Source organism: Megascapheus bottae, chromosome 5 (genome assembly GCF_031878675.1).
Source record: "Megascapheus bottae isolate mThoBot1 chromosome 5, mThoBot2.hap1, whole genome shotgun sequence".
Lineage (NCBI taxonomy): Eukaryota > Metazoa > Chordata > Mammalia > Rodentia > Geomyidae > Megascapheus > Megascapheus bottae.
The window spans coordinates 11,536,626-11,559,944 of NC_143513.1; the positions used below are offsets into that span (position 1 = coordinate 11,536,626).

At 47.2% G+C, this 23,319-nt stretch overlaps 1 protein-coding gene across 3 annotated transcripts in view; it reads left to right on the forward strand.

The window, feature by feature from the left end:
- Nod1 (nucleotide binding oligomerization domain containing 1) overlaps positions 1–23,319 on the forward strand; it is a 45,147-nt gene that overhangs the window by 15,173 nt on the left and 6,655 nt on the right. The window contains exons 2-9 of one of the 3 annotated variants that reach the window (XM_090332696.1): positions 6,779–7,075; positions 7,874–8,048; positions 14,400–16,266; positions 16,970–17,053; positions 18,041–18,124; positions 19,097–19,180; positions 21,631–21,714; positions 22,537–22,620. In XM_090332696.1, coding sequence (XP_090188822.1) covers positions 6,878–7,075; positions 7,874–8,048; positions 14,400–16,266; positions 16,970–17,053; positions 18,041–18,124; positions 19,097–19,180; positions 21,631–21,714; positions 22,537–22,620 — 2,660 coding nt within the window. In that variant the 5' untranslated portion in view covers positions 6,779–6,877. The remainder of the gene's footprint in view (positions 1–6,778; positions 7,076–7,873; positions 8,049–14,399; positions 16,267–16,969; positions 17,054–18,040; positions 18,125–19,096; positions 19,181–21,630; positions 21,715–22,536; positions 22,621–23,319) is intronic. The other 2 variants (XM_090332697.1, XM_090332698.1) reach the window with 2 other exon arrangements.

Genomic DNA, 23,319 nt, shown 5'->3' on the forward strand with positions numbered 1-23,319 from the left:
GCCTTCCTTTGCCTTTGTCTTTGCTTCCCCTATAGTAGCAAGAGTCTACAGCACAGATTTGCATCATGGACTGGCTGAATAGAACTCACTGTTTAGGACAAAATGAGGCAATTTTGCTACATTGCTCAAGGATGTTTTCCAGAAGGAGTCTCAGTGCAGTTGGCAATCTTATCTGCTGGTGTTGCAATATTGATTTACAGAAAGTGAGGCCACTTATTTGGAAATACATGGAGTCTTAGAAGAATGAATGATATCCAGCCGTTGGTGTCTAAGGAAAGAATGAAATCACAAAGCCGTAAGGGAGGTGGAGATGACTTCCCCAAGGTTTCTCTTCTCAACCTAGCCCTAACAGATTGGACTAAATTCTGCCTGCCCACTCTGGGAGGCCATCCTCACACTCCAGGCAGGGACCTCTGGTCTGGGATGTTGCTGGATGGTTTTTCACTGAACAATCTTGCTGATTGGCCTGTGTTTGCTGTTGTTTTCCAGGTTGCAAGGAACAAGGATACACTGAGGCTGTCCATCTTTTCATGGGGTTATTGTAAGAATACACAGAAGGAATAGGGTGTCAAGCCAGGCAAATTAGACACCCTAAGAGCGAGGTGTGCCAACCACAGCTTCTCACCTCTCCTCCCCTTACCCTTCTTCCTCTTCCTCCTCCCCCTTGCACCACAGCAGGGCCCCACACAGGGCAGCCTCTCTGAGCATGGTGCCTGAACCCAGGGCTTTGAGGAGACCTCTGGTTCTCAGGGCTCTGCATCTCTCACTGCACTTGGAATTTCCGGCTTTCCCTAGCTGTACACTGTGAAGGCAGGAAGCTGCTTGACTCTTGTTATGCCTGAGTTGTAAGGTGCTAGCAATGATTTCCAGCACCTAGGCTGGATGTAAGGATGAAGAAGATGCACAGATGAAGTGGTTTGATATTTCATGGATCCTCAGGCCTGGTCTAGCACTTGGAGCATGTTAGTGTCAATCACTTAACCCTGTCAGCAGCACCTTGGGGCACAGACACAGTGAGCATAACTAGCTTGCTAGTGTGTGGTGGTCTTGATGGCCCTGCAGACTGAAAGGCTATGGCTCATAGCTAGGTCCAAGCACCCAGAGCTTCTTCTAGCTGGGAGGCCCTGCACCTATGCCTTAGGCTGTTTTGCCTCTTGCAGTCTGCAAGCGTGAGTCAGTGTGAATCCCCACCTTCATGCTTACTGTGCCCGACTGGGCCTGCAGGCTGGCGGGAGCAGTGCTCACTGGACTTCAATAAAAGGAAAGAACAAGGTGCAGCATCACATCCTCCACTTTTCTTCTGTGCCTGCAAAGTGTGTGTGTGTGTGTGTGTGTGTGTGTGTGTGTGTGTGTGTGTGTGTGTGGAGAGGTTGCCCACTCCTCAGGCCACAAGCCATAGGAGGGTGAAGCCCCACTGGCTGATGACAGCTGGCTCTAGCTGCTGAGCAGGGTGTTTAGACTTGCAGGGGGCGGGGCAGTTAGACCATGCTGGGTGCTCCCATTTGACGTCATCTTTGAGGCTCTCTCAAACATTTTCATGTCACACATTTTCTAGTGATCAAGTGGTATTTTCCTTCTTTGGGGAGGAGGTATTGGGGCTTGAACTCTGGGCCTGGGTGCTGTCCCTGAGCTCTTCACCTCAAGGATACCATCTTACCCCTTGAGCCACAGCCCCACTTCCCATTTTTTAGTTGTTTATTGGAGAAAAGAGTCTCACGGACTTCAGTGCCCAGCCTGGCTTTGAACGGCGATCCTCAGATCTCAGCCTCCTGAATAGCTAGGATTACAGGCATGAGCCACTGCGCCCGGCTAAATGCTTTTTTTAATCTTGGTATCATTTCCTAGGAATATACGTTTCCTATCAGGGTGTACTGGAGTAGTGGCCTGGATGACTTCTTCCTTAGAAACTGTGCCTGTGGTTTCTCTGGGGCCCTCACAAGGAGTGGAGGACAAGGCCAGAAGTCAGTCTCCTGCCACAATTGTTCTCACTTCTCTGTGGGTCCTACTGACCTCAGTGTGGGTGGTGACCCGCTGAGCCAGCCTCAGACATCTTCTCCTGGTGTTTGACTGATAGAGACTACCCTCTAGTGAAGGCTTACCTCATCTCATGTGCACCTGTCAGCAGATAATTGCAATCAAAGGTTAGAAATCACCTGCAACCTCTCAAAAGTAATCACAACCTGAATTTCCTTCTGTTTTTCTTACTCTGAGTATTGATATAACCAAGAGCATGGGGTCCATGAATACCATCCATGGGGTGAAATTTGGCATTTCCTTTTCCTTTTTCTTTGTTTTTGCCAGTCCTGGGGCTTCAACTCAGGGCCTGAGTGCTGTCCCTGAGCTTCTTTTGCTCAAGGCTGGCACTCGACCACTTGGGCCACAGCACCACTTCTAGCTTTTTCTGTGTATGTGGTACTGAGGAATTGAACTCAAGGCTTCATGCCATATACTCCACCACTAAGCCACATTCCCAGCCCCAAAATTCTGCATATTATGTAAAAGTATTTCTGAACAAAAGCAAATATCTATGATATAATACATTAAAACATACAAAGCAATGTGATTATTTATTTATTTATTTTTGCCAGTCCTGGGCTTGAGCTCAGAGCCTGAGCACTATCCTTGGACTTTCTCAAGGCTAGAGCTCTACCACTTGAGCCTCAGCACCACTTCTGGTATGTGTTACCGACGAACCGAACATGGGTCTTCGTGCATGCTAGGCAAGCACTCTACCACTAAGCCAAACTCCTGGCCCAAGCAATGTGATTTTAATTTACATAGAAATGTAAGGCCATACATTTCCATGATTTGTTTCCTACAGTGTGTGTGTGTGTGTGTGTGTGTGTGTGTGTGTGTGTGTGTGTGTGTATGCTGATCTTTGGGCTTGATCTCAGGGCCTGAGCACTCACTGTCCCTGGGAGTTTTTGGTCAAGGCTAGCACTCTACCATTTGAGCCACAGTTTCACTTCTCAATTTTTTGGTGGTTACTTGAAGATTTCAAGAGTCTCATAGACTTTCCTGCCCACATTGGGTTTCAACTGTGATCCTCAGATCTCAGCTCCCTGGGTAGCTGGGATTACAGGTGTGAACCACTGGTGCCTGCCTTGTTTCCTATAAATTTTGATACATTATATTTTCATTAGCACATAGCTCAAAATAATTTCCAGTCCACCCTTTCTTTGGCCTTGAATTTCAAGATTTCCTGTGTCTTTTTATTCTTCACTTCAAGCTTAATTCTACTGTGGTCAGGAAACAGACTGCATGATTTAGGTCCTCTGAAGTTCATTAAGAACTGGCAGTGTGGTGCACATCGTGGACAGTTGACAAGGACTCCACACGATCTGAGAACTCAGACAGTTGTGGGACTCAGGTCCAGTGTGCACTTAAGACAAATGGTTCTTCATTTAGGTCTTTACGGCTTCTACTGATTGTTGCGTATTTGTTTGGATTACTTGCTGTTGTTTGGATTATTTCTATTATTTGGATTACTTTTTATTTTGCTTTATGTAGCATGCAGCATGACTTTTTTTGCGGGGGAGGGGTCTGGCTTCTATCAGTGAATGACAGCAGAAGCTCAAAAAGGTAAACTTATAGTAACCACTAAATTTAGCATGGCCAAAGGAGTCATGTTTCTCTCAGTGGGTCCTAGTACTGGCCTGGTGGGAGGAGCTGGGCCCCCCATGGTATGGCCCCATACACCTCTAGTGGCCGTGCTGCATCATTCCCAACTCTTCAGACCCCTCTGCTGCTAAGATCATATATGCAGTGTTATGCCTTGCTCAGTCATTCAGATTATGAAAGGGAGGTTGCTATGTGATTCTAGCTGAGAATCTCTGTGGAGATTTAGCAATTTGATAGGCAAAACTAAGACAATGGGAGTGTTATTAAAGTGAAAAGTCACGTAGACTTGCTGGAAGAAAATGGGAGAAACACTGGACTTAAATGTTAATAGGTGTGAAACAATGATAGTGTTCATGAATCTATAGACTTAATTTTTTTTAATAAGTTAATTGATTCTTTTGAGGTACTAGAGTTTGGTATCAAGGGAAGTAAGCAGGTGCTTTACCATTTGAACCACACCCTGAGCCTATAGATTGTTTCTGGAGCTCAACAGAAACATTTTCCCCCACACTTTTTTAATTATTAAAATATTTTATTAACACCAATCCCCACACTTTTTATTAGCATCAGTTTATTGTACATGTCCATGCATGTTGATCAGACTCATTCCTTTCATCTTTCTCATCTTCCTTCCCCTTCCCAAACCAATCTCAGCAAGCTTCATTCTTCCATTTTCACACATGCACATAACACATTTTGGCCATAGTCATCCCTTTTTGGTCACTTTCCTCTAACACTAGTACCAGACAGGACTTGTCTTATATTCCTGTTGGGCTTTGGTTTTTTTTTTTCTTCTTTTCAAAAGTGTATGTAAATTGTTCTAATGTGTTTGAGATTTCACACATGTGTACAAATACTTGAATCAGGTTGACCCCTGGACAAATAGATAGATGGATAGATAGATGCTATATGTATAGGCTTATATATGTTTTTATCTTTTAGGAATAGCATCTACATAGATAAAACTTTCCTTGTAGTACTGCCTTTGCTATGCCATAAAATTTCTGGTAGGTTGTGTTGTCTTTGTCATTAGATTCCAGGAGCTTTCAGATTCCTACCCTTATTTGCTCAATGACTCACTTATCAGTTAACAATGTCTTGTTCAGTCTCTACGTTTGAATATTTTCTGTAGTTTATTTTGAGGCTGAATTCTAGTTTTACTTCATTATGGCTTGAAAGAATATTAAAAGTGATTCTAGTTTTCTTTTACTTGCTAAGACTTCCTTTATGTCCTAAAATGTGATATTTTGGAGAAAATTTCCTGGGCTGTTGAGAATGATTGGCTTTTCCTGCCTACACAAAGGGTTGAGAGGTTCATTCCCAATCTTTCTCCTTCCAAATGACTCATTCTGTATACTTGGATGCTAGAGAAGTTAACAGATCTTAGCTTGTACTTGTTGCTACAAGAGAGCATATTAGTGCAATTCTGGGATCCTTTAGAGGAACCAAAGTAATCCTAGCTACTCAGGAGGCTGAGATCTGAGGACTGCCGTTCAAAGCCAGTCCGGGCACTAAAGACCGTGAGACTCTGTCCAGACTCAGTCTAGAAAACCAGAAGTGGCGCTGTGGCTTAAGGGGTAGGGCGGTAGCCTTGAGCTGAAGAGCTCCGGGACAGCACCCAGGCACAGAGTTCAAGCTACATGACAAAAAAACAAAAATAAAAACAACAACAACAAAAGACAACTGAGGTCCCTGCTCTGCCTAGACAAGAAGTTCAGCACCTTTGTAAGGTGTTCAAGGTTCTGGGGAGAAGCCTCCAGTTCATGGAGTCCTGTTGTTTCCACACTGTACTCCTTCACCTTCACTCCAGGGTGTCCATTGCTTTTCTTTTCCCTGAGGTGCCTGTACAGAGAACCATTTTGCTGCAGGTGTGAAGAATGCAAGAGTGGAGTGGACCGTGGCTCAATTCAGGAGGGGCAATCATGGCTGAGGCATTGTTCTCTCCTGGGTCTTTGGTTCAAGCTACTGTAGATGGCCCTCTTGCTGGCTGCCACTTTCCTCTACCCCACCAACATCTGCAGTTCCTCTTCTCTCAATTCTGGGTGGCAGAGACCTGGAATCCAAGCTAGCCTCTGTGGTGTAAAGAAGACATTTCTTGTTGGGCCTGGTGGCTCACACCTGTAATCCTAGCTACTCAAGAGGATTGCGGTTCAAAGCCAGGCCAGGCATTAAAAAGTCTGTGAGACTCTTATCTACACTTAATCACCAGAAGTCAGAAATGGCGCTGTGGCTCAAAGGATAGGGCTGTAGCCTTGAGCTGAAGAGCCCAGGGACAGCGCCCAGGCCCAGAGTTCCAAGTCCCACCACCACCACCACCACCAAAAAAAAAAAAAAACCCACATTTCTCCATCTCCATTCCATTTTAAGTTTGAGGTTCACTTTAGTGTTGTACATGAGTGCACGTGTGTGTGTGTGTGTGTGTGTGTGTGTGTGTGTGTGTGTGAGAGAGAGAGAGAGAGAGAGAGAGTATGTGTGTGTGTGTGTGTGTGTGTGTGCACGTGTGTGTATGTGGATGTGTGTGTGTGCCAGTCCTGGGGTTTGAACTCAGAGCCTGGGTACTGTCCCTGAGCTTTTCTGATCAAGGCCAGCACAGCTTCACTTCTGGCTCTTTGGTAGTTAACTGGAGAAAAGAGCCTCATGGACTTTCCTGCCTGCGCTGACTTTGAACCACAATCCTCAGATCTCGGCCTCCTGAGTGGTGTGAGCCACTCATACTTCTGTTTTTTTTGTTTGTTTGTTTGTTTGTTTGTTTGTTTTTGTCGGCTGTGGGACTTGAACTCTGGGCCTGGGCGCTGTCCCTGGGCTCTTCAGCTCAAGGTTACCGCCCTACCCATTGTGCCATAGCACCACTTCTGGTTTTCTGGTGGTTGACTGGAGATAAGAGTCTCACAGGCTTTAAAGCCCAGGCTGGCTCTGAACCTCAATCCTCAGATCTCAGCCTCCTGAGAGGCTAGGATTAGAGGCGTGAGCCACCTCTATACTTTTGCTTTTTAAGAATAACAATAGGCCAAGTGCTGGTGGCTCACACCTATAATCTAGCTACTCAGGAGTCTAGGACCAGGAGGATTATGGTTTAAAGCCAGTTGGGGCAGAAAAGTCTACGGAGATAGAGACCTCTTCCCTGACTCTGCTGAGTTGACCACATCTGTCTCTTCAGGGGCTTCACTGAGAAGCAGAGGACTCTGAAACCTTTTGCCTAGAGGATCCAAGTGGCCAAAGATGAATTTGGAAAAAGTATCTGCTCGCTGCTTTAACCATGGAAAAGCAGGATGTCAGCGCATCACATTCTCACTCCTACATTAAACTACTGAAGACCAACAGGGAACTGCTGGTTGCCCACATCCACAACACTCAGTGTCTGCTGGACAACCTGCGGGAGAATGGCTATCTTTTGGCTGAAGACGTGGAAATTGTGTGTGCCTGCCCCACCCAGCCTGGAAAGGTGCAGGAACAGGTGTGGGGCTGTGTTCAGGCAGACCTCTGGGGCCGAAACCATCTTTTTCTCACTGACTGGGCTGGGAGTTAAGTACGGGGCCAAGGTTCACAGTAGTAGGATTGTGGTAGAAGGAAAAGGACCTGGTTACTGGCTTTCTGCATAGCCAAGCAATTCTATGTGTGGTTAGCGAAGGCTATCACCACTGCATGTGTAGATTCCAGGCCACCAGTTTAAAGTCCACTTAAAATGAACAAGGACACAAATGGGGACAACACACTAGTAGCCACTCAGTGCTTCACACCAAGGGCCATGTGGTATCAAGCTCAGGATGGTCTCCTCTCTAGGTGAGGGACAACTTTTGCTCCTCCAAGTAGAACCACAACAAAGAATTTCCCATGTTCCACACAAGCCCAGTGGAACTTTCTAGAAAAGGAAGTGGAGACCTGTAAGTCCTTTTCTTTCTTTCCTTTTTTTTGGTTGGTCATGGGACTTAAACTCTGGGCCTGGGTGCTGTCCCTGAGCTTTTCAGCTCAATGCTAGCACTCTGCCACTTGAGTCACAACACCATTCCCAGCTTTTTCCATATATGTGGTACTAAGGAATCGAACCCAGGGCTTTATACATGCTAGGCAAACACTCTACCATGCTCCGAGCCCTCTCATTTACATTTTAAAATTTCTAGGATTCAATGTAACAACTCATAGCTGGGTAGATAGTTAGGTTTCTGGCTGTAGAAAGAAGCACCCTGGGTAAGTCTTTCTGGTGAGAAGTTGCCCCTCATATTAACTCTTGCTCTTATGTTCCTGTCACCACCAGGTTCGAAACCTTCTGGACTTGGTACAGAGCAAGGGCGAAGAGGTATCTGAGTTCTTCCTCTACGTGCTCCAGCAACTCACAGATGCATATATGGACCTCCAGCCATGGCTGTTGGAAATCGGTTTCTCCCCTTCCCAGATCATTCAGGGCAAAACTATTGTCAACACTGACCCAGGTATGAGTCAGCACAGGGGAATGAACTTGGGTCCAAGTAAAGCCCTGGGGCCTGGATCTGCCCTAGTACTGAGGCCCAGGTGGGTTTAAGAGTGGCTACCATGGCCTGCCCTCCACTCCATCCCCCAAGTATTACTGCAATTTTAGAAAGAGAGTTCTGGTTCCCTTCACCTGACTACAGCTCAGATGACTGCAACCGAACTGACCATATGTGGCTTCCAATTTTCTTTCTTTTTTTTTTTTTTTTTGCTGTTCCTGGGGCCTGAACTCTGGGCTTGAGCACTATCCTTGGGCTTTCCTCAAGGCTAGCATTCTACCACTTGAGCCACAGCACCACTTCCCGCCTTTCTATGTATATGGTACCAAGGAATCCAACCTAGGTCTTCATATGTGCTAAACAAGTACTCTGCCATTAGGCCAAAGTCTTGGCCCTCCTATTTTCTTTTAAAAAGTATGATGATGATGATGATGATGATGATGATGATGATGATGATGGTGATATCAAAAGGGGATTCCTATTTCATAAGTCAGTAATGAGTACATTTGTTTTTGGACATGCCACTCTTTTCTTCATTCTTTCCCTCTCATCCCCACCTACAAGTTATATAGTTCATTTTCAACATAGTGTTCACTGAGTACCACTGCTGCATTTGTTCACCCTTTGTCCCTCCATTTCTGTGCTCCTCTTTCCCTCCCAAAGACAGATAAAGGAACAAACAAGGCAAAAAGAAAAAAAAAGCAGCAAACAAAAAAACCTTATTTCTATTCCCTGGAATTCATTTTGATAAATATTAATTTATATGATCAGGAGCACATAGGCATTATCCCTCCGTGTTCCTTGAGTATCTTCCTTGGTTTCACTGTATTTGAATGCCTAAGGTCCTGTATAATTTACCATGTCTTGGTGTATTTTAGATCTAGTTTCTACAAAAGAAAGAAAATATGTGCCATTGGCCTCTCTGGACTTCATGTAACACACTTAATATGATTTGTTCTAGGTCCATCCATTTCTCTGCAAATGAAATATTCTTTCTGATGGCTCTGTAAAATCCCATCATTTATAGGTATACATTTTTTGGATCCACTCATCTATTATAGGACATTTGGGCTGTTTCCATAACTTGGCTATTGTTAATAGTGCAGCAATGAACATGGATGAACTGGTGTCTTTATGGGATCCTGGCTTGTGATATTCTGGGAAGATGCCCAGGAGTGCTATGTCTGGGTCATGGGGAAGACCTGTTTAGCTTTTTGAGGAACCTCCAGATTGCTGTCCAGTATGTCATACTAGTTTACATTCCCACCAACAGTGCAGTGCAGTTCATTTCACCTGCATACCCACCAACATTTGTTCAAATTCGCAATGTTGGTCAATATAACTGGGTTGAGATGGAATTTTAGAGTTGTTTTGATTTGCATTTTCTTTATGGCCAGGGATGATGAGCATTTCTTCATGTTTCTCTTACTCTCTCTTTCAGCAATTTCAGTTTCAGTTCTGATGTTAAGGTCTTTGGTCCACTTTCAGTTGTTATTAGTGCATGGTGACTAACAGGGATCCACTTTTAGTTTTCTACATATGGATGCCCAATTTTTCCAGCACTAGTTATTGAAGAGGCTATCTTTATTTAAATTTTTTCATATTTTTTTAAAGAATGTATTAATGTTGATTTTTACATCATATTTTAAATGACAAGTTTAACATACAAGTGTTCAAGGAGGGAATCTCTATTTACAATCACAGGGACTTAGTATTTAGAATTTAGTCACAATTAGGCTAAGTGTTTGTATGTCATAGAAACATATTAATTTATGAAATAAAACATTATGTCTATAGAGTCATAGGTTTTTATGTCTATATAGTTATGTTTATGTTTCCATTACATGTCCATAGCTTTGGGTATGCAGTTATTGAGTCCTCGCTCTTGTACTCTTTGGATTTAATAGCCACATATTAAGGATACCATGCGCCTTTTGATCCTTAGGTCTTGACTTGTCTCACTCAACATGATTCTCTCTAGATTCATCCACTTCCCTGTGAATGCCATTATTTTATCTTGTCTGTTGGCTATGTAGAATTCCATTGTGTATATATACCACATTCTCTGTATCCATTCCTCTGCAGTGGGGCATCTGGATTGTTTCCATCACCTGGCTATTGTGAATAGTGCAGAGATGAACATAGCTGAGCAAGTGTCCTTATAATATCTTGGGTCATGATGTTTAGGATAGATGCCCAGAAGTGGTATGGCGGGATCATAGGAAGGTCAATTTTCAGTTATTTAAGAAACCTCCACACTGCTTTCCAGAGTGGCTGAACTAGTCTGCATTCCCACCAGCAGTGTAGTAGGGTTCCTTTTTCTCCACAACCCCGCCAGCAACTGTCATTGTCTGAGTTCAAACTCTTGGCCATTCTTGTTGGGGTAAGGTGGTATCTTAGGGTTGTTTTTATTTGCATTTCCTTTATGACCATAGATGATGAACATTTTCTCATGTGTTTTTCTGCCATTTTAATCTCTTCTTCTGATAAGTCTCTCTTTTGTTCCCTTGCCCATTTAGTGAATGGTTTATTGGGTTTTGGGGGGATTAGTTTCTTGAGTTCCCCGTAGATACTGGATATTAAGCATTTGTCAGATGTATTGTTGGTGAATATTGTTGGTGTCTCTCTACTTTTGCAACTATGTTTTTATCTGTACAGAAACTTTTTATTTTTAGGCAGTCCCATTTATCCAGTCTCTCTCCAATCTGTTGTGACCCTGGGATTCTGTTCAGGAATCTTTTGCCTGTGCCTATGAGTTCCAGTGTCTTTCCTACTTTATCATGTAGCAGTTTCACGGTTTCCAGTCTGATGTTGAGGTCTTTGATCCACTTTGAGTTAATGCTTGTGCATGGTGAAAGGCTAGGGTTAATATTTAGTTTTCTGCATGTGGCTGCCAAGTTTTGCCAGCACCAATAGTTGAATAGGCTGTGTTTGTTCCCCTATATATCTTTGGCTCCTTTGTCAAATACAAGATGACTATAGGTATGTGGTTCTATTTCTGGGTCTTCTATTCTGTTCCACTGATCTTCTGGTCTGTTTTTGTGCCAATACCAAGCAGTTTTTGTTATTATAGCTCTATAGTAGAGTTTGAAGTTTGGTATTGTAATACCACCAGCACTGCTCTTTTTTTTTTTTTTTTTTTTTTTTGCCAGTCCTGGGCTTGAGCTCAGGGCCTGATAACTCTACCACTTGAGCCTCAGCACCACTTCCGGCTTTTTCTATATATGTGGTACCAAGGAATCAAACCCGGGTCTTCGTGCATGCTAGGCAAGCACTTTAACTACTAGGCCAAATTCCCGGCTGAGAGTCATTTTCTTTTTCTTTTTTTTTTTTTTAGCCAGTCCTGGGCCTGAGCTTAAGGCCTGAGCACTGTCCTTGGGATTTCTCAAGGCTAGAGCTCTACCACTTGAGTCACAGCACCATTTCTGGCTTTTTTCTTTTTCTTTTTTTCTTTTGGTGCCAGTCCTGGGCTTGAGCTCAGATCCTGAGCACTGTCCTTGGACTTTCTCTACCACTTGAGCCTCAGCACCGCTTACGGCTTTTTTTCTATGTATGTGGTACCGAGGAATCGAACCCGGTCTTCGTGCATGCTAGGCAAGCACTCTACCACTAGGCCAAACTTCCGGCCCCTTTTTTCTTTTTTCTAAGTATGTGGTACTAAGGAATTGAACCCGGGTCCTCGTGCATGCTAGGCAAGCACTCTACCACTAGGCTAAACTCCTGGCCCAAATAGAATCATTTTCTTGATTCACCTCTCTGCTTGCATATTGTTGGTACACAGATTTTTGTGGGTTAATTTTGTATCCTACTTTGCCAAAGTTATTAATCAGTTCTTGGAACTTGGTGATGAAATCTTTTGAATCCCTTAAATACAAAATCATGTCATCTGCAAATAGGGATAGTCTACTTCTTTTTGTACATGAATCCCTTGTGTCTGTTTCTTGCCTTATTGCTGTGGCTAGGAATTTCAGAACTATATTGAGGAGGAGTGGAGAGAGTGGAGATCCTTCTTTGTTCCTGATTGTAGAGGAAATGATTTCCTATTTTGTCTGTTCATTTGCTTTGTTTCTGGAGTTCTAACCAGAGTTTTCCACATGGTAAGCAAGTGCTCTACCTTGCAATACAGCTTGGCTCTCTCATCTGGTTTGTACAGAGCCTAGAGAAGTGTTGGAAGAGCCTCCATTCTCAGTTTTTGCTCACTTCCTACAATATACTAACATATATAGATAAGTTAATGCTGTACAGATTTGAGGCCGTGTGTGTGTGTGTGTGTGTGTGTGTGTGTGTGTGTGTGTGTGTGTGGTGTGTTTTTGGTGGTACTGGGTCTAGAACTTATGGTCTTACAGGTGGTGTACCATTTATGCCTCACCTCCAGCCCTTTCTTGTTTTAGTTTATTTTTCAGATAGGGTTTTGCACATTTTGTTCTAGCTCCTCTAACAGCCATTTCCTTATCGACATGTCCCACATACTTGGGGTTATAGGCATGCATCACCCCTGTTCTCCAGGGCTATGTTTCTTTCTTTCTTTTCTTTCTTTCTTTATTTTTTTCCTTTGAGATCTTCCCAGGAGGCAGGGGTTGTGACTCACTGACAGAATACTTAGCATGCAGGAAGCTTGTTATAAATTCTTAGTGTCATAAATAAATAAATAGTAAATATCTTCCCAGGAGACAATCTTCCAAGGTTTGATTCTAGGTATGGTATTCACTGTTACCCTGATGCTAATCCTTATCTACAGAGCACCAATGAATGGGCTAGTTAACCAGTTACTTTATTGGTTTCTTTGATGCATTAACCACTAAGGTGCTGTGTTGAAGGCTGGGGATAGAGGGTAAGCACAGAGGATGGTGCCCTGTCCTTTGGGCACTCAGTGTAGACAAGGGACTCCCACAAATGTGACCTTGTGTGAGGTGATCAGCATAGTAGCAGGTGATCAGACAGGTGATCAGAGTCTGAAAGGGTTTTGTCCTTGGTTTTCTTTTTGTGACCACCGTTGGTAACAACACCAAGACTCCATCCTCTGAGTTTTAAAGAACCCTGTTTGATTTGGAGACAGATGTGAAGTACCTGTACCCAGTGAGTGAAACATATGTTTAGGGAGAGTCAGGCCCAGCAATAGTGTCAGGGCTAAGCTTGTGCCTGTGGCCCAACCTCAGCTAGTATCTTGCTCTTACAGGCCCCAGGAAAGCAAGAGGGTACTGCTCCATTGTAGGGCTTGAACTGTGGGCCTGGGTGCTGTCCTTGAGCTCTTTTGCTCAAGGCTAGTGCTCTACCACTTTGAGCCATAGCTCCACTTCTGCTTTACTGGTAGTTAATTGGAGATGAGTCCCATGGACTTTGTAGCCCAGGATAGCTTTGAATCATGATTCTCAGATCTCAGCCTCTTGAATAGCTAGGATGATAGGTGTGAGCCACTATCACTGAGCTATTTATTTGCTAGCTTTTAAAGTATAATTCAATCTACATGCAAGACGCATTTTATATGACACCGTTTATATAAAGTGCCCAGAAAAGGGGCCAGGAGTGTAGCTTAGTGGTAGAGTGCTCACTAGCATGCTTGAAGCCCTGGGTTTGATTCCTCAGGACCATATACACAGAAAAAGCCAGAAGTGTCGCTGTGGCTCAAGTGGCAGAGCGCTAGTCCTGGGCAAAATGTGTCCAAAGACAGTGCTCAGGCCCTGAGTTCAAGTCCCAAGACTGCCCCCCCCTCAAAAAAAAGCCCAGAAAAAGCAAATATATAGAGGAGGTGCCTGATCTCCAGGGCCGGGCAGACACTGGAGGCAAAAAAGCTACAGAAATGTTGGGATGATGGTGGAGATTTCTAGGACGAGACTGTGGTACTGTTTAAAATATAGAAATAACATTTATAATGAGTCAACGCTATAGTATGTTCATTTGCCCTGAAAAAGCTGTGAGTGGAATACAGCTTACTTGTCAATGACAACATCCTGGGAAGGAGACCTCCCAAACAACACAGGTCACCCAGTGTCAACAGAGGGGAGGCCTCCAGTTCCCAGCTGCAGTCCCGGAGCATTGAGCTCCTTGAGGTCTGAGGAGTCCGCACTTGGCCTAAGGGTGAGGGGAGCAGGGTTGGTTTGTGTTTTGGCCTTTTTTTCTTAGGACCTCCTGTGTGATGTCTTTCTCTGCCCCTTCCTCCCTGTGGTCGCTGTCCTCCTCCCCCCTCTTCTCCCTCCTGCTTCCTCTGTCTCCATCCTCCCACTGGACCCTTTCTCGCCCTTTCCCCCCTCCCCTCCCTGCCGCCCTCCCATTCCCGATTGGGTCTTCTCACCCCCATTCCCTCCCTCCTCCCTCTAGTGAGCAGGTACACCCAGCAGCTGCGGCACCTGGGGGGCTGCGACTCCGGATTCCTACCGAGCTATGCACAGGGCGGCGAGCGCGAACTGCCCCTGGAGGAGGTCTACGAGGACCCAGTCCTGGAGCTGCTGGGCCCCGACGACGAGAGCCTGGGTCCCCTGAGTGGCCCAGCTTGGCTCCTGGACCCAGAACCCGGCATCCTCGGCGGGCAGGGCGAGGCGGTGCTGGTGCAGGGCGACGCGGGCGCGGGGAAGTCGGCATTGCTGCAGCGGCTGCAGGCGCTGTGGGCGGCGGGGAGCCTGGGAGCCGAGCTCCGCTTCTTCTTCCTCTTCCGCTGCCGCGCGCTCGGCGGGATGGGCCCGGACGCTGCGCTGGGCCTGCAGGATCTGCTCTTCCACCATTGCTGCTTCCCCGAGCATGGCGCCGACGAGGTCTTCGCCTTCCTGTTGCGCTGCCCCCGCTTGGCGCTGCTGGCCTTCGACGGCCTGGACGAGCTGCCCGCCGACTTCGACCTGAGCCGCGTGCCTGACAGCTGCAGCCCCTGGGAGCCCGCGCCGCCCATGGCACTGCTGGCCGCGTTGTTGCGCGGCCGGCTGCTGGCGGGGGCGCGCAAGCTGCTGACAGCGCGCACCGGCACGGAGCTCCCACGCGCGCTCCTGCGCGCCAAGGTGCGGCTGCGCGGCTTCGGCCCGCTCCAGCTGCGCAACTACGCGCGCCGCGTGGTGCCGGGCCGCGCCGCACGCGAGCGCCTGCTGCAGCAGCTGGACGCCCACCCGGGCCTGGGAGGCCTCTGCGCCGTGCCGCTCTTCTGCGGCCTCGTCTTCCGCTGCTGCACAGGCCTCTGCGACGCCCTGGAGGGTCCTGGCCGCGTGCTGACTCTGACCGACGTCTTCCTGCGGGTGGCCGAGGTCCACTTGCATAGAGCGCAGCCGCGCGGCCTGGTGCAGCCACCTGCGCGAGACTCGGCTGAGACCCTGCGCGCGGGGCTGCACGCGCTGAGGGCTCTGGGTCGCATGGCGCTGCGCGGCACGGAGCGTGGCTGCTTTGTCTTTGGCCCCGACGAAGTGCGGGCATCGGAGCTGCGGGAGGGTGGCGCGCAGCTCCTGCCGCTGGGCTTTCTTCGCGTCTTGCCCGCTCCCGGACCTGAGCCGGGCCTCCGGGCCTTCGAGTTCCTGCACTTGACACTCCAGGCCTTCTTCGCTGCCTTCTTCCTGGTGGTGGACGACAGGGTGGGAACCAGGGAACTGCTGCGGTTCTTGGGGACGGGGGCGGTGGCTGGAGCTGGGGACGGAGATGTGGACAGGGATGGCGATGGAGACTTGGACACCCCTGCCCGCTCCTGCCACCCCTGGCTCCCCGCCCAGTGCCTGCGGGACTGCCGCCCGGCTGGCCCCGAGCCCTCCTCCGGCAAGGACCACCTCCAGTTCACCAACCTTTTCCTGTGTGGGCTTCTGGCCAAGGCCAGGCAGAGGCTCCTGCGGACCCTGGTGCCCGCGGCCTCCCTACGGAGGAAGCGCAGGGCTCTGTGCGCCCACCTGCTGGCCCGCTTGCGCGCCCACCTGCGAGGCCTGCCTCGGCTCCGGTCGGGGGGCTTCCGGCAGGTGCAGGCCATGCCCGCGTTCCTCTGGATGCTGCGCTGCCTGTATGAGACGCAGAGCCACAAGGTCGGATGGCGTGCTGCGCGTGGCCTCCGCGCTGACTACCTCAAACTGGCCTTTTGCAACGCTTGCCCGGCCGACTGCAGCTCCCTGGCCTTTGTCCTGCGCCACCTGCCCACTCGCCTGGCCCTGGACCTGGACAACAACAACCTCAACGACTTTGGCGTGCGAGAGCTGCAGCCCTGCTTCAGCCACCTCACTGTCCTCAGGTGGGGACCTTCCCATAAGGCAGGAATGCAAGCCAGGATTCCAGGTCCCACACCCACCCTAGGACTGGTGACTTCTGTATCCCAGGATGGCAGAGGGCAAGGAGCAAAGCAGGTCAAGTGTTGCTAGACTAGCCCTACTGCCTCTCTATTCCTCATCTAGAGAAAAACACTCTAACACTAGTAGTGCCAGTGCCTATGAGAGCGGTGAAGTATGTCTGAACTGAACCTTGCCTGGTGCTCCTGACCCTTGTAAGGTGGGGACTGCCCTTGCTCCCTATGACAAATATGGAAGCTGAGGCTCAGAGTTTATGGCCTGCTCTAGGCCACACATGCAGGACCTCCTGAATGAAATGGTTCTGAGGCTCAGGGACAGCAGGTGGAAGGTTTATGACACATAGAAATGTTTATCACTGCAGGAAAAGAGCAGGAGCTGACCAGTGTTCCTCTTAAGGCTAGGCTAGCAGGCAGGCCTACCACCTCCTTGTGAGGTTTGGTGGGAAGAGAGGCTACCCATAAGCATCGGCAGGATACTATCCTGAGGCCTGGCTCCAGCACACCTAGGATTTTCAGGGGTTGTTTGGCTGATCCAGGAACCTCCTCAATGTTCATAATTGAGGGGTCTCCAGGGTTCACAGATTTCTGGATTCTAGAGTGAGAGCACCTTCATATGACATACCTCCTGATGCTTTCTGCCCTGTTTCAGACTCAGTGTCAACCACATTACTGATACCGGGGTGAAGGTGCTGAGTGAAGAGCTGACCAAGTACAAGATTGTGACATTTTTGGGGTATGTCTTTCTCAAGAATACTGAGCCAAAGAGCAGGAGAGCTCTCAGAGTGGGCAGCTGGCCAGAGCGGAGAAATACCTGCAGCCTGGGTTTACTTCTCAGCTTAGCCAGTAGCCCACTGTTTAAGCCAGTCACAAAATCTCGCAAAATCAGGATCCTGACTTGGGTAACTTATTTTACGACTGGGTACTGGGGATGTGAGAGAATGTAGTGAAAGGTAACAGTACTGCCTGTACACTAGAATTTACCACGTTAGGAACCTCCATCTCTTTACAAAATGATCAGGCTAGGATAGGACCTTGTCCCAGATATATGTAAGAGTGTGTGTGTGTGTGTGTGTGTGTGTGTGTGTGTACATGTGTGTGTGTGCATGCAGGTGCTAGTACTGAGGCTTGAACTTGGGGCCTTGCATTCTTATTTGTTTGCTCAAGGCTAAAGCTCTCATTTGAACCACACCTCCGTTTCCAGCTTCTTAGTGGTTAACTAGAGAAAATAGATTCACAGAATAGATTCCTGCAATGGCTGGCTTTAAACCATGATCTTCAGATCTCAGCCTCCTAAGTAGCTGGGATTATAGGCATGAACTTCCAGTGTCGAGCCTCAAATAATTTAATACTTCCATAAGAAAAGAGATTGTGGGTATCACAGCTGCTTCTGTGTCTGGGAGCCTGGAAGTTCCTCAGCACCTTTGGGCCCCATATGCCTCCAGTGTTAGATGAGACCACTGAAGCAGAGGTCCCAAGCTCCCATGTGCTTCATAGTCCTGGATGACTGTAGCACTGAAAACCTCAGCTTAGGTTGTCACTCATCCCTGGGAAGCACTGAGGCTGTCACTGTATTGCAGAGAGACACAGGAACAGGTCACAGCTGAGTCACAGCCCTGCCTTGGTCTCCAGGAGCCTCCTCTCAGCTCAGGCATTTATCAGTATCATTAGGTAGCCTATTTCACAAAACTCATCCAGTCTCCATTGTGCTTTCTCTCTTAAGTTTGTACAACAACCAGATCACTGACATTGGCGCCGGGTATGTTGCACGAATCCTGGATGAATGCAGAAGCCTCACACATCTAAAGTAAGTAACTAAAGTCGGTTGCACAGCCTCCTTAGTAGCTGCTTTTTTGCCTCAACTCTCCATTTTAAAGAACAATGTTGAGAAGAACCAGTGACTCACACCTGTAATCCTAACTACTCAGGAGGCTGAGATCTGAGGATCAAGGTTTGGAGTTGGCCCCGGCAGGGAAGTCCATGAGGCTGTCATCTCCAATTAACCACCAAGAAGCCAACAAGAGTTGTGGTTCAAGTGGTTCAAGTAGAACACCAGCCTTGAGTAGAAAAGCTCAAGGACAGTACCCAACACACATACAAACATATGCACACATGCAAATACAGAGAAAGAAGGAAAGAAAAGAAAAACAGTGCAGTGCCCCAGCTGGAATCCTGGGCATTCTGCCTTCTCTTCAGATTAAGGAGACTTGTGTGGAAGGGGATATTGTCCTGTGGAAGACTAATATGGTTCTGAATTTGGAAGGACAAGCTGTTGGGGGAAAGGGACAGAATATTGGCTCTTTAAGTTCTGTACTGACCAGAAAGAAAGACTATGATAACTACTTCCTTTTATGGAATACAGAGAAAATGATCTTTTCCCCCTCAGAGAAGCTTGATCCTGGGTCCTGCCAGACATACTCGGTGAAGAGTGGCAGAGAACCTGGTACTAGCCCAGAAATGGAAGTATCCACAGTGACATCAGCAATCTACATGGGCCCTTCTCAGCCTGCCAGTGAGAGAATGGCATTCCTGAGGTCACTGAAGCCCAGAGAAGGCCCAGAGGCCAAATACCTGCAGAGGCCTAGTTGTCTGGGAGGAGCCTTTGATAGTCTGTCCTCAGGGAAGACTATCTGTTCCTCCTCCCTGAGGGCCTGGCTGCTGTGTGCCAGACCACAGGGCAAGAGGGGCAGCCTGGGAGGACTCTGTGGTGAGGGGTAGGTGGCCTACTATAGATTTTTACTCTCCTTGGGGCTAAATGTACATGACTATCTCTCTACAGACTGGGAAAAAACAAAATAACAAGTGAAGGTGGCAAGTGCCTTGCCCTGGCAGTAAAGAACAGCACGTCAATCTATGACATTGGGTGAGTAGAGGGAGTGATGCCCAGGTGGGTGCCATGACCTTCTGGGTATCCTGCTGGGGATTTGTACATTAATGTTGCGGAAGGACCCTTGGGGTTGGGAGGAGCAGTGGAGATGCCTGCCATGGCCTCCACATGGGCTGTGGTGGAAAGTCACAGGAAGATGTTGACTGCCCACACACAGACAGAGGGCAGTGTCTTCACCACTAGAAACTGGAGGGAGCCATCTCAGCTCTGGTGGTCCTAGCTCCTGGCTGATGGTCTCCATTTTAAGGAAATGATATGTCCTCTGGAGGAGTTGTTCTTCTGATTGGTTTTTATTGGGGGAAAATACACATAAAATGGATCGTCTTAACCACTTTTAATTGTGCAATTCAGGAGTATCAGTACATTTATAACACTATGCAACCATGACCACTATTTGCCCCCCAACAAACTCTTTGATCTTACAAAAATTAAACTTTCTAGCCTTTGAACATTCTTCCCATCCTGCCTTCCCTAGCCACTAGCTTTTGTAAGTGCCTAATGTGAATGGACCATTTCGTAATGGCTCATTTTACTTTGCATATATCCTCAACATTTATTAATATCCTAACACATCAGAGTATCTTTCCTTTTTCTTTTTCTTTTCCAATCCTAGACCTTGAAGTCAGGGCCTGGGCACTGTCCTTGGACTTCTCAAGGCTAAAGCTCTACTACTTGAGCCACAGCACCATTTCTGGCTTTTTTTCTATGTATGTGGTACTCAGGAATCGAATCTGGGTCTTCGTGCATGCTAGGCAAGTACTCTACCACTTAGGCCAAACTCCAGGGCCCAGAGTTTCCTTCCTTTTTAAGGCTAATATTCTACTGTGTATAGTTGCCTCAGATTCTGGTTTGTTCATTCATCTGTTGGTGGACACTTGGCTTGTTACGTTTTGGTTATTGAGAAAAATGTCCTGACTACATACATCTCCTTGAGATCCTGCTTTCACTTTTAGGTAATTAGACGGAATTGGGATTGCCTGGTCATGTATTCTATTCTTAATCTGTTGAGAAATCACTGTACTATTTTCCATAGTGGTTGCAACATTCTCATTGCTCAAGGGTTTCAATTTTACTATGCCCTTGCCAGTACCTGTTATTTTTGTGTTTTGTCAATAGTAACTAATAGTAACTGGCTAGGAGGATAAAAGGTTTTATATCAAAAAGGCTTTATATCTTAATGTTTATTGGATCATAAAAGTGTGCAGACAATTTTACATAGAAACTATGAAATATAATAAAAATCATCTCAAATGGTCATGCAAACTTGTTGCTCAGGCTCACATTCTCTCTCTTGCTTTTGTCTGTTTTTTCTTTAATTTGAAGAGGTCACCCTACACATGCAGAGTTTGTCTTCTGCTTTTCATCTAATCTTATGCAATGAATGCTTGTCACTATTTGGGTTTATGCCATTCAGCATGAGTGCACACATCTTTAATGTGAAGTACTGAAAGCAGAGTCTGGGGTCTCAATGGAGGCTGGGTGTGAGTGCCGGGCTGCGTGTGAGTGATGGGCCTGGGCTGCCCAGTTCTTTTGTGAGTGGGTTGCGTGATGGCTGTGTTCTATATGACAAAGGCCCCTTGTCCTTTTAGGAATAGTTCACACTTCTTACAGGCCAGTGGCCAGTCTATGAACTCAGAATCACCATGACTGCTTTATGTGTGTCTCATGTATGAACTCAAAATCATCATGATTGTTCTATGTGGTCTCACCTATGAACTCAGAATTGTCATGGTTGGTCTACGTGGTCTCATGTATGAACTCAATCATCATGGCTGCTCTATGTGCGTCTCACATATGAACTCAACTGTCATGGCTGCTCTATGTGTGTTTCACATGTGAACTCAGAATCATCATGGGTACTCTATAAGGATATGGTCTTTTATTCCCATTTCACAGAGGACATGAGGTATAGGGGTGTATCCTGTAAGTAAGGCCATGCAGGTGGGAGGTGGTGGACATCCATCATACAGGCTGTGTAGTAGTCCTCTCAGCCAATCTGCTCCATGATTACAATGCTCCCTGAGGCTGCAGCAGTGGGCAGGGCATGGCTTGGCAATAGCTTTTCCATGTTCCAGGAGTAAGGCTGCTGCCTCGAGTCTGCTCTGTGCCTGCAGGAGTGGCCCCCAGCCCTATGCAGGTGGGGTGCAGTTCTGCTTCTTTTTGGTCAGTGCGGCCTTTGTCCTCTGCAGTGGATATGTGGGTAGTTTCTTCCAGGACAGTTGTGAGCCTTTTTACTGATAGCCCTCCCTAAGTGGGGAGTGTGTGTGTGTGTGTGTGTGTGTGTGTGTGTGTGTGCAGCTTGATCACTCTTTTCCACAGCCACTTCATAAGGGTTTCCTGTGGCTGCCTGTTGACATATGCGTCAAGCCGGGGCTTCTGGGCTGTTCTCATGGGCCTGACTATCACTGGCTTACTTCTGTCCTCAGGATGTGGGGCAATCAAATCGGGGATGAAGGAGCTGCAGCCTTTGCAGAGGCTCTGAGGGACCACCCCAGCCTGAACAACTTGAGGTAACACTCTTCCTGAACCCTGTGGGAACCAAAGGCCCAGCTGCCTTGGAGAGGAATGGCTCTAGGAATCTGGAAATAGTCCAGCATCCCTAAGGGGGGATTTATTTGTGTGATTTCTTTATCTTCCAAAAAGGCTTTTCTTGATGTCTTAAGAGGGATTCTGAAAGGTTCATTTCATGTTCAGCTCAGTGAGTTTAGCGCCCCCTACACACAAATGACCACACCCAGATCCCACACATGGAGTGTGACTACCCCCAGATCAAGAAGGGACACTTTCAGCCTCTGAGTCTTTGCAGGCTTCTTGGGAGTTGGGGAGGAAGGATAAAACTGAAAGGATGCTGCCCCTTCCTCAGAATGATGGGGACAAGGGACCCTTTTCCTCTGAGCATAGCTGCTACTTCCAACACTTTTGAGGCCCCACCTAGTCCCAGCACCTTAGTCTCCCGAGGTAAAAAGCAGAAGGCACTGGCAGAAGAAACTATTTTGTGTCTTTCGATGGGGAAACTTCATGTCATTTGTTGGGGAAACCTCTCTATGTCTTGTTCATCTGATGAAGCCATCAGATGAAGCAGAGCTCCCAGATGTCCTTGCCCCCAGCCCAAATGTTCCACCTCCATTTCTACCTGGCCTCTCCTGGAGCGGTTTCATATCTGTTCCCTTACATCGAAGCCTGTGACCATGCAGAGTGCTTCTGCTTCTTGCAGAGGTTTGGCCAGGCCCACGCCACATCCACATGGAGACTTCCCAGCTGATTGGGGGGTGATACCAAGGCTGGATGTGGAGGTGTCTCTAATAATCCAGCCTAAACATTTTCCTTCCTAGTCTTGCATTCAACGGCATCTCCACAGAAGGAGGAAAGACCCTGGCGCAGGCTTTGAAGCAGAACACTTCTCTGGAGATATTTTGGTAATGACCATAGTCATTTTCCAGGACTGGGTCTGGCTCATGATACCCTAGGCTTTGAACTGCTGATCACTATAGTCAAAAGATGTTCTGGAAGGTCTGTCTCAAGTGATAGAGTGCTAGCCTTGCTCAAGTGACAGAGTGCTAGCCTTGAGTGAAAAATGTTCAGCGTCAGCCCTCAAGCTTCGAGTTCAAACCCTGCATGCACACACAGAACAAAGACTGTCTATATTTGACATGCACTGTCATGTCCATGTCTCTGATTCTCCACACTTGGCATTTGGTTTAAATATTTCTTTTTTGATTGGGAATGCATGGTACATTGGTGAGTGTCCCTGGCATCTTTGGCCTTTACTGTTAGATTCTAGGAGCCTCTGTCCCCTAACTGTGACCATCAAAACTGTCTCCAGATTCTGCCACAGGTGGGTTTGAAATATCCAAGTTGAGAACTATTGTTATATATGAGCAGTGATAATGCTGCTATATAGCTAGCACTATAGATATAGAATGATATATCTATCATTTCATGTCTTTTACGTGTGCTCACTCAGTCCTACAACCTCCTCCCCCGCCCATGAAGCCACTGTTTACATCTAACCACTACACACCCAAGACCCGAGAAGTTAAACCTCTCTTGAGCCTATCCTGCTGACCAGTGCTGTAAATCCAGCAAGCCTGGCTCAGCCTCCCAGACACTTCCCT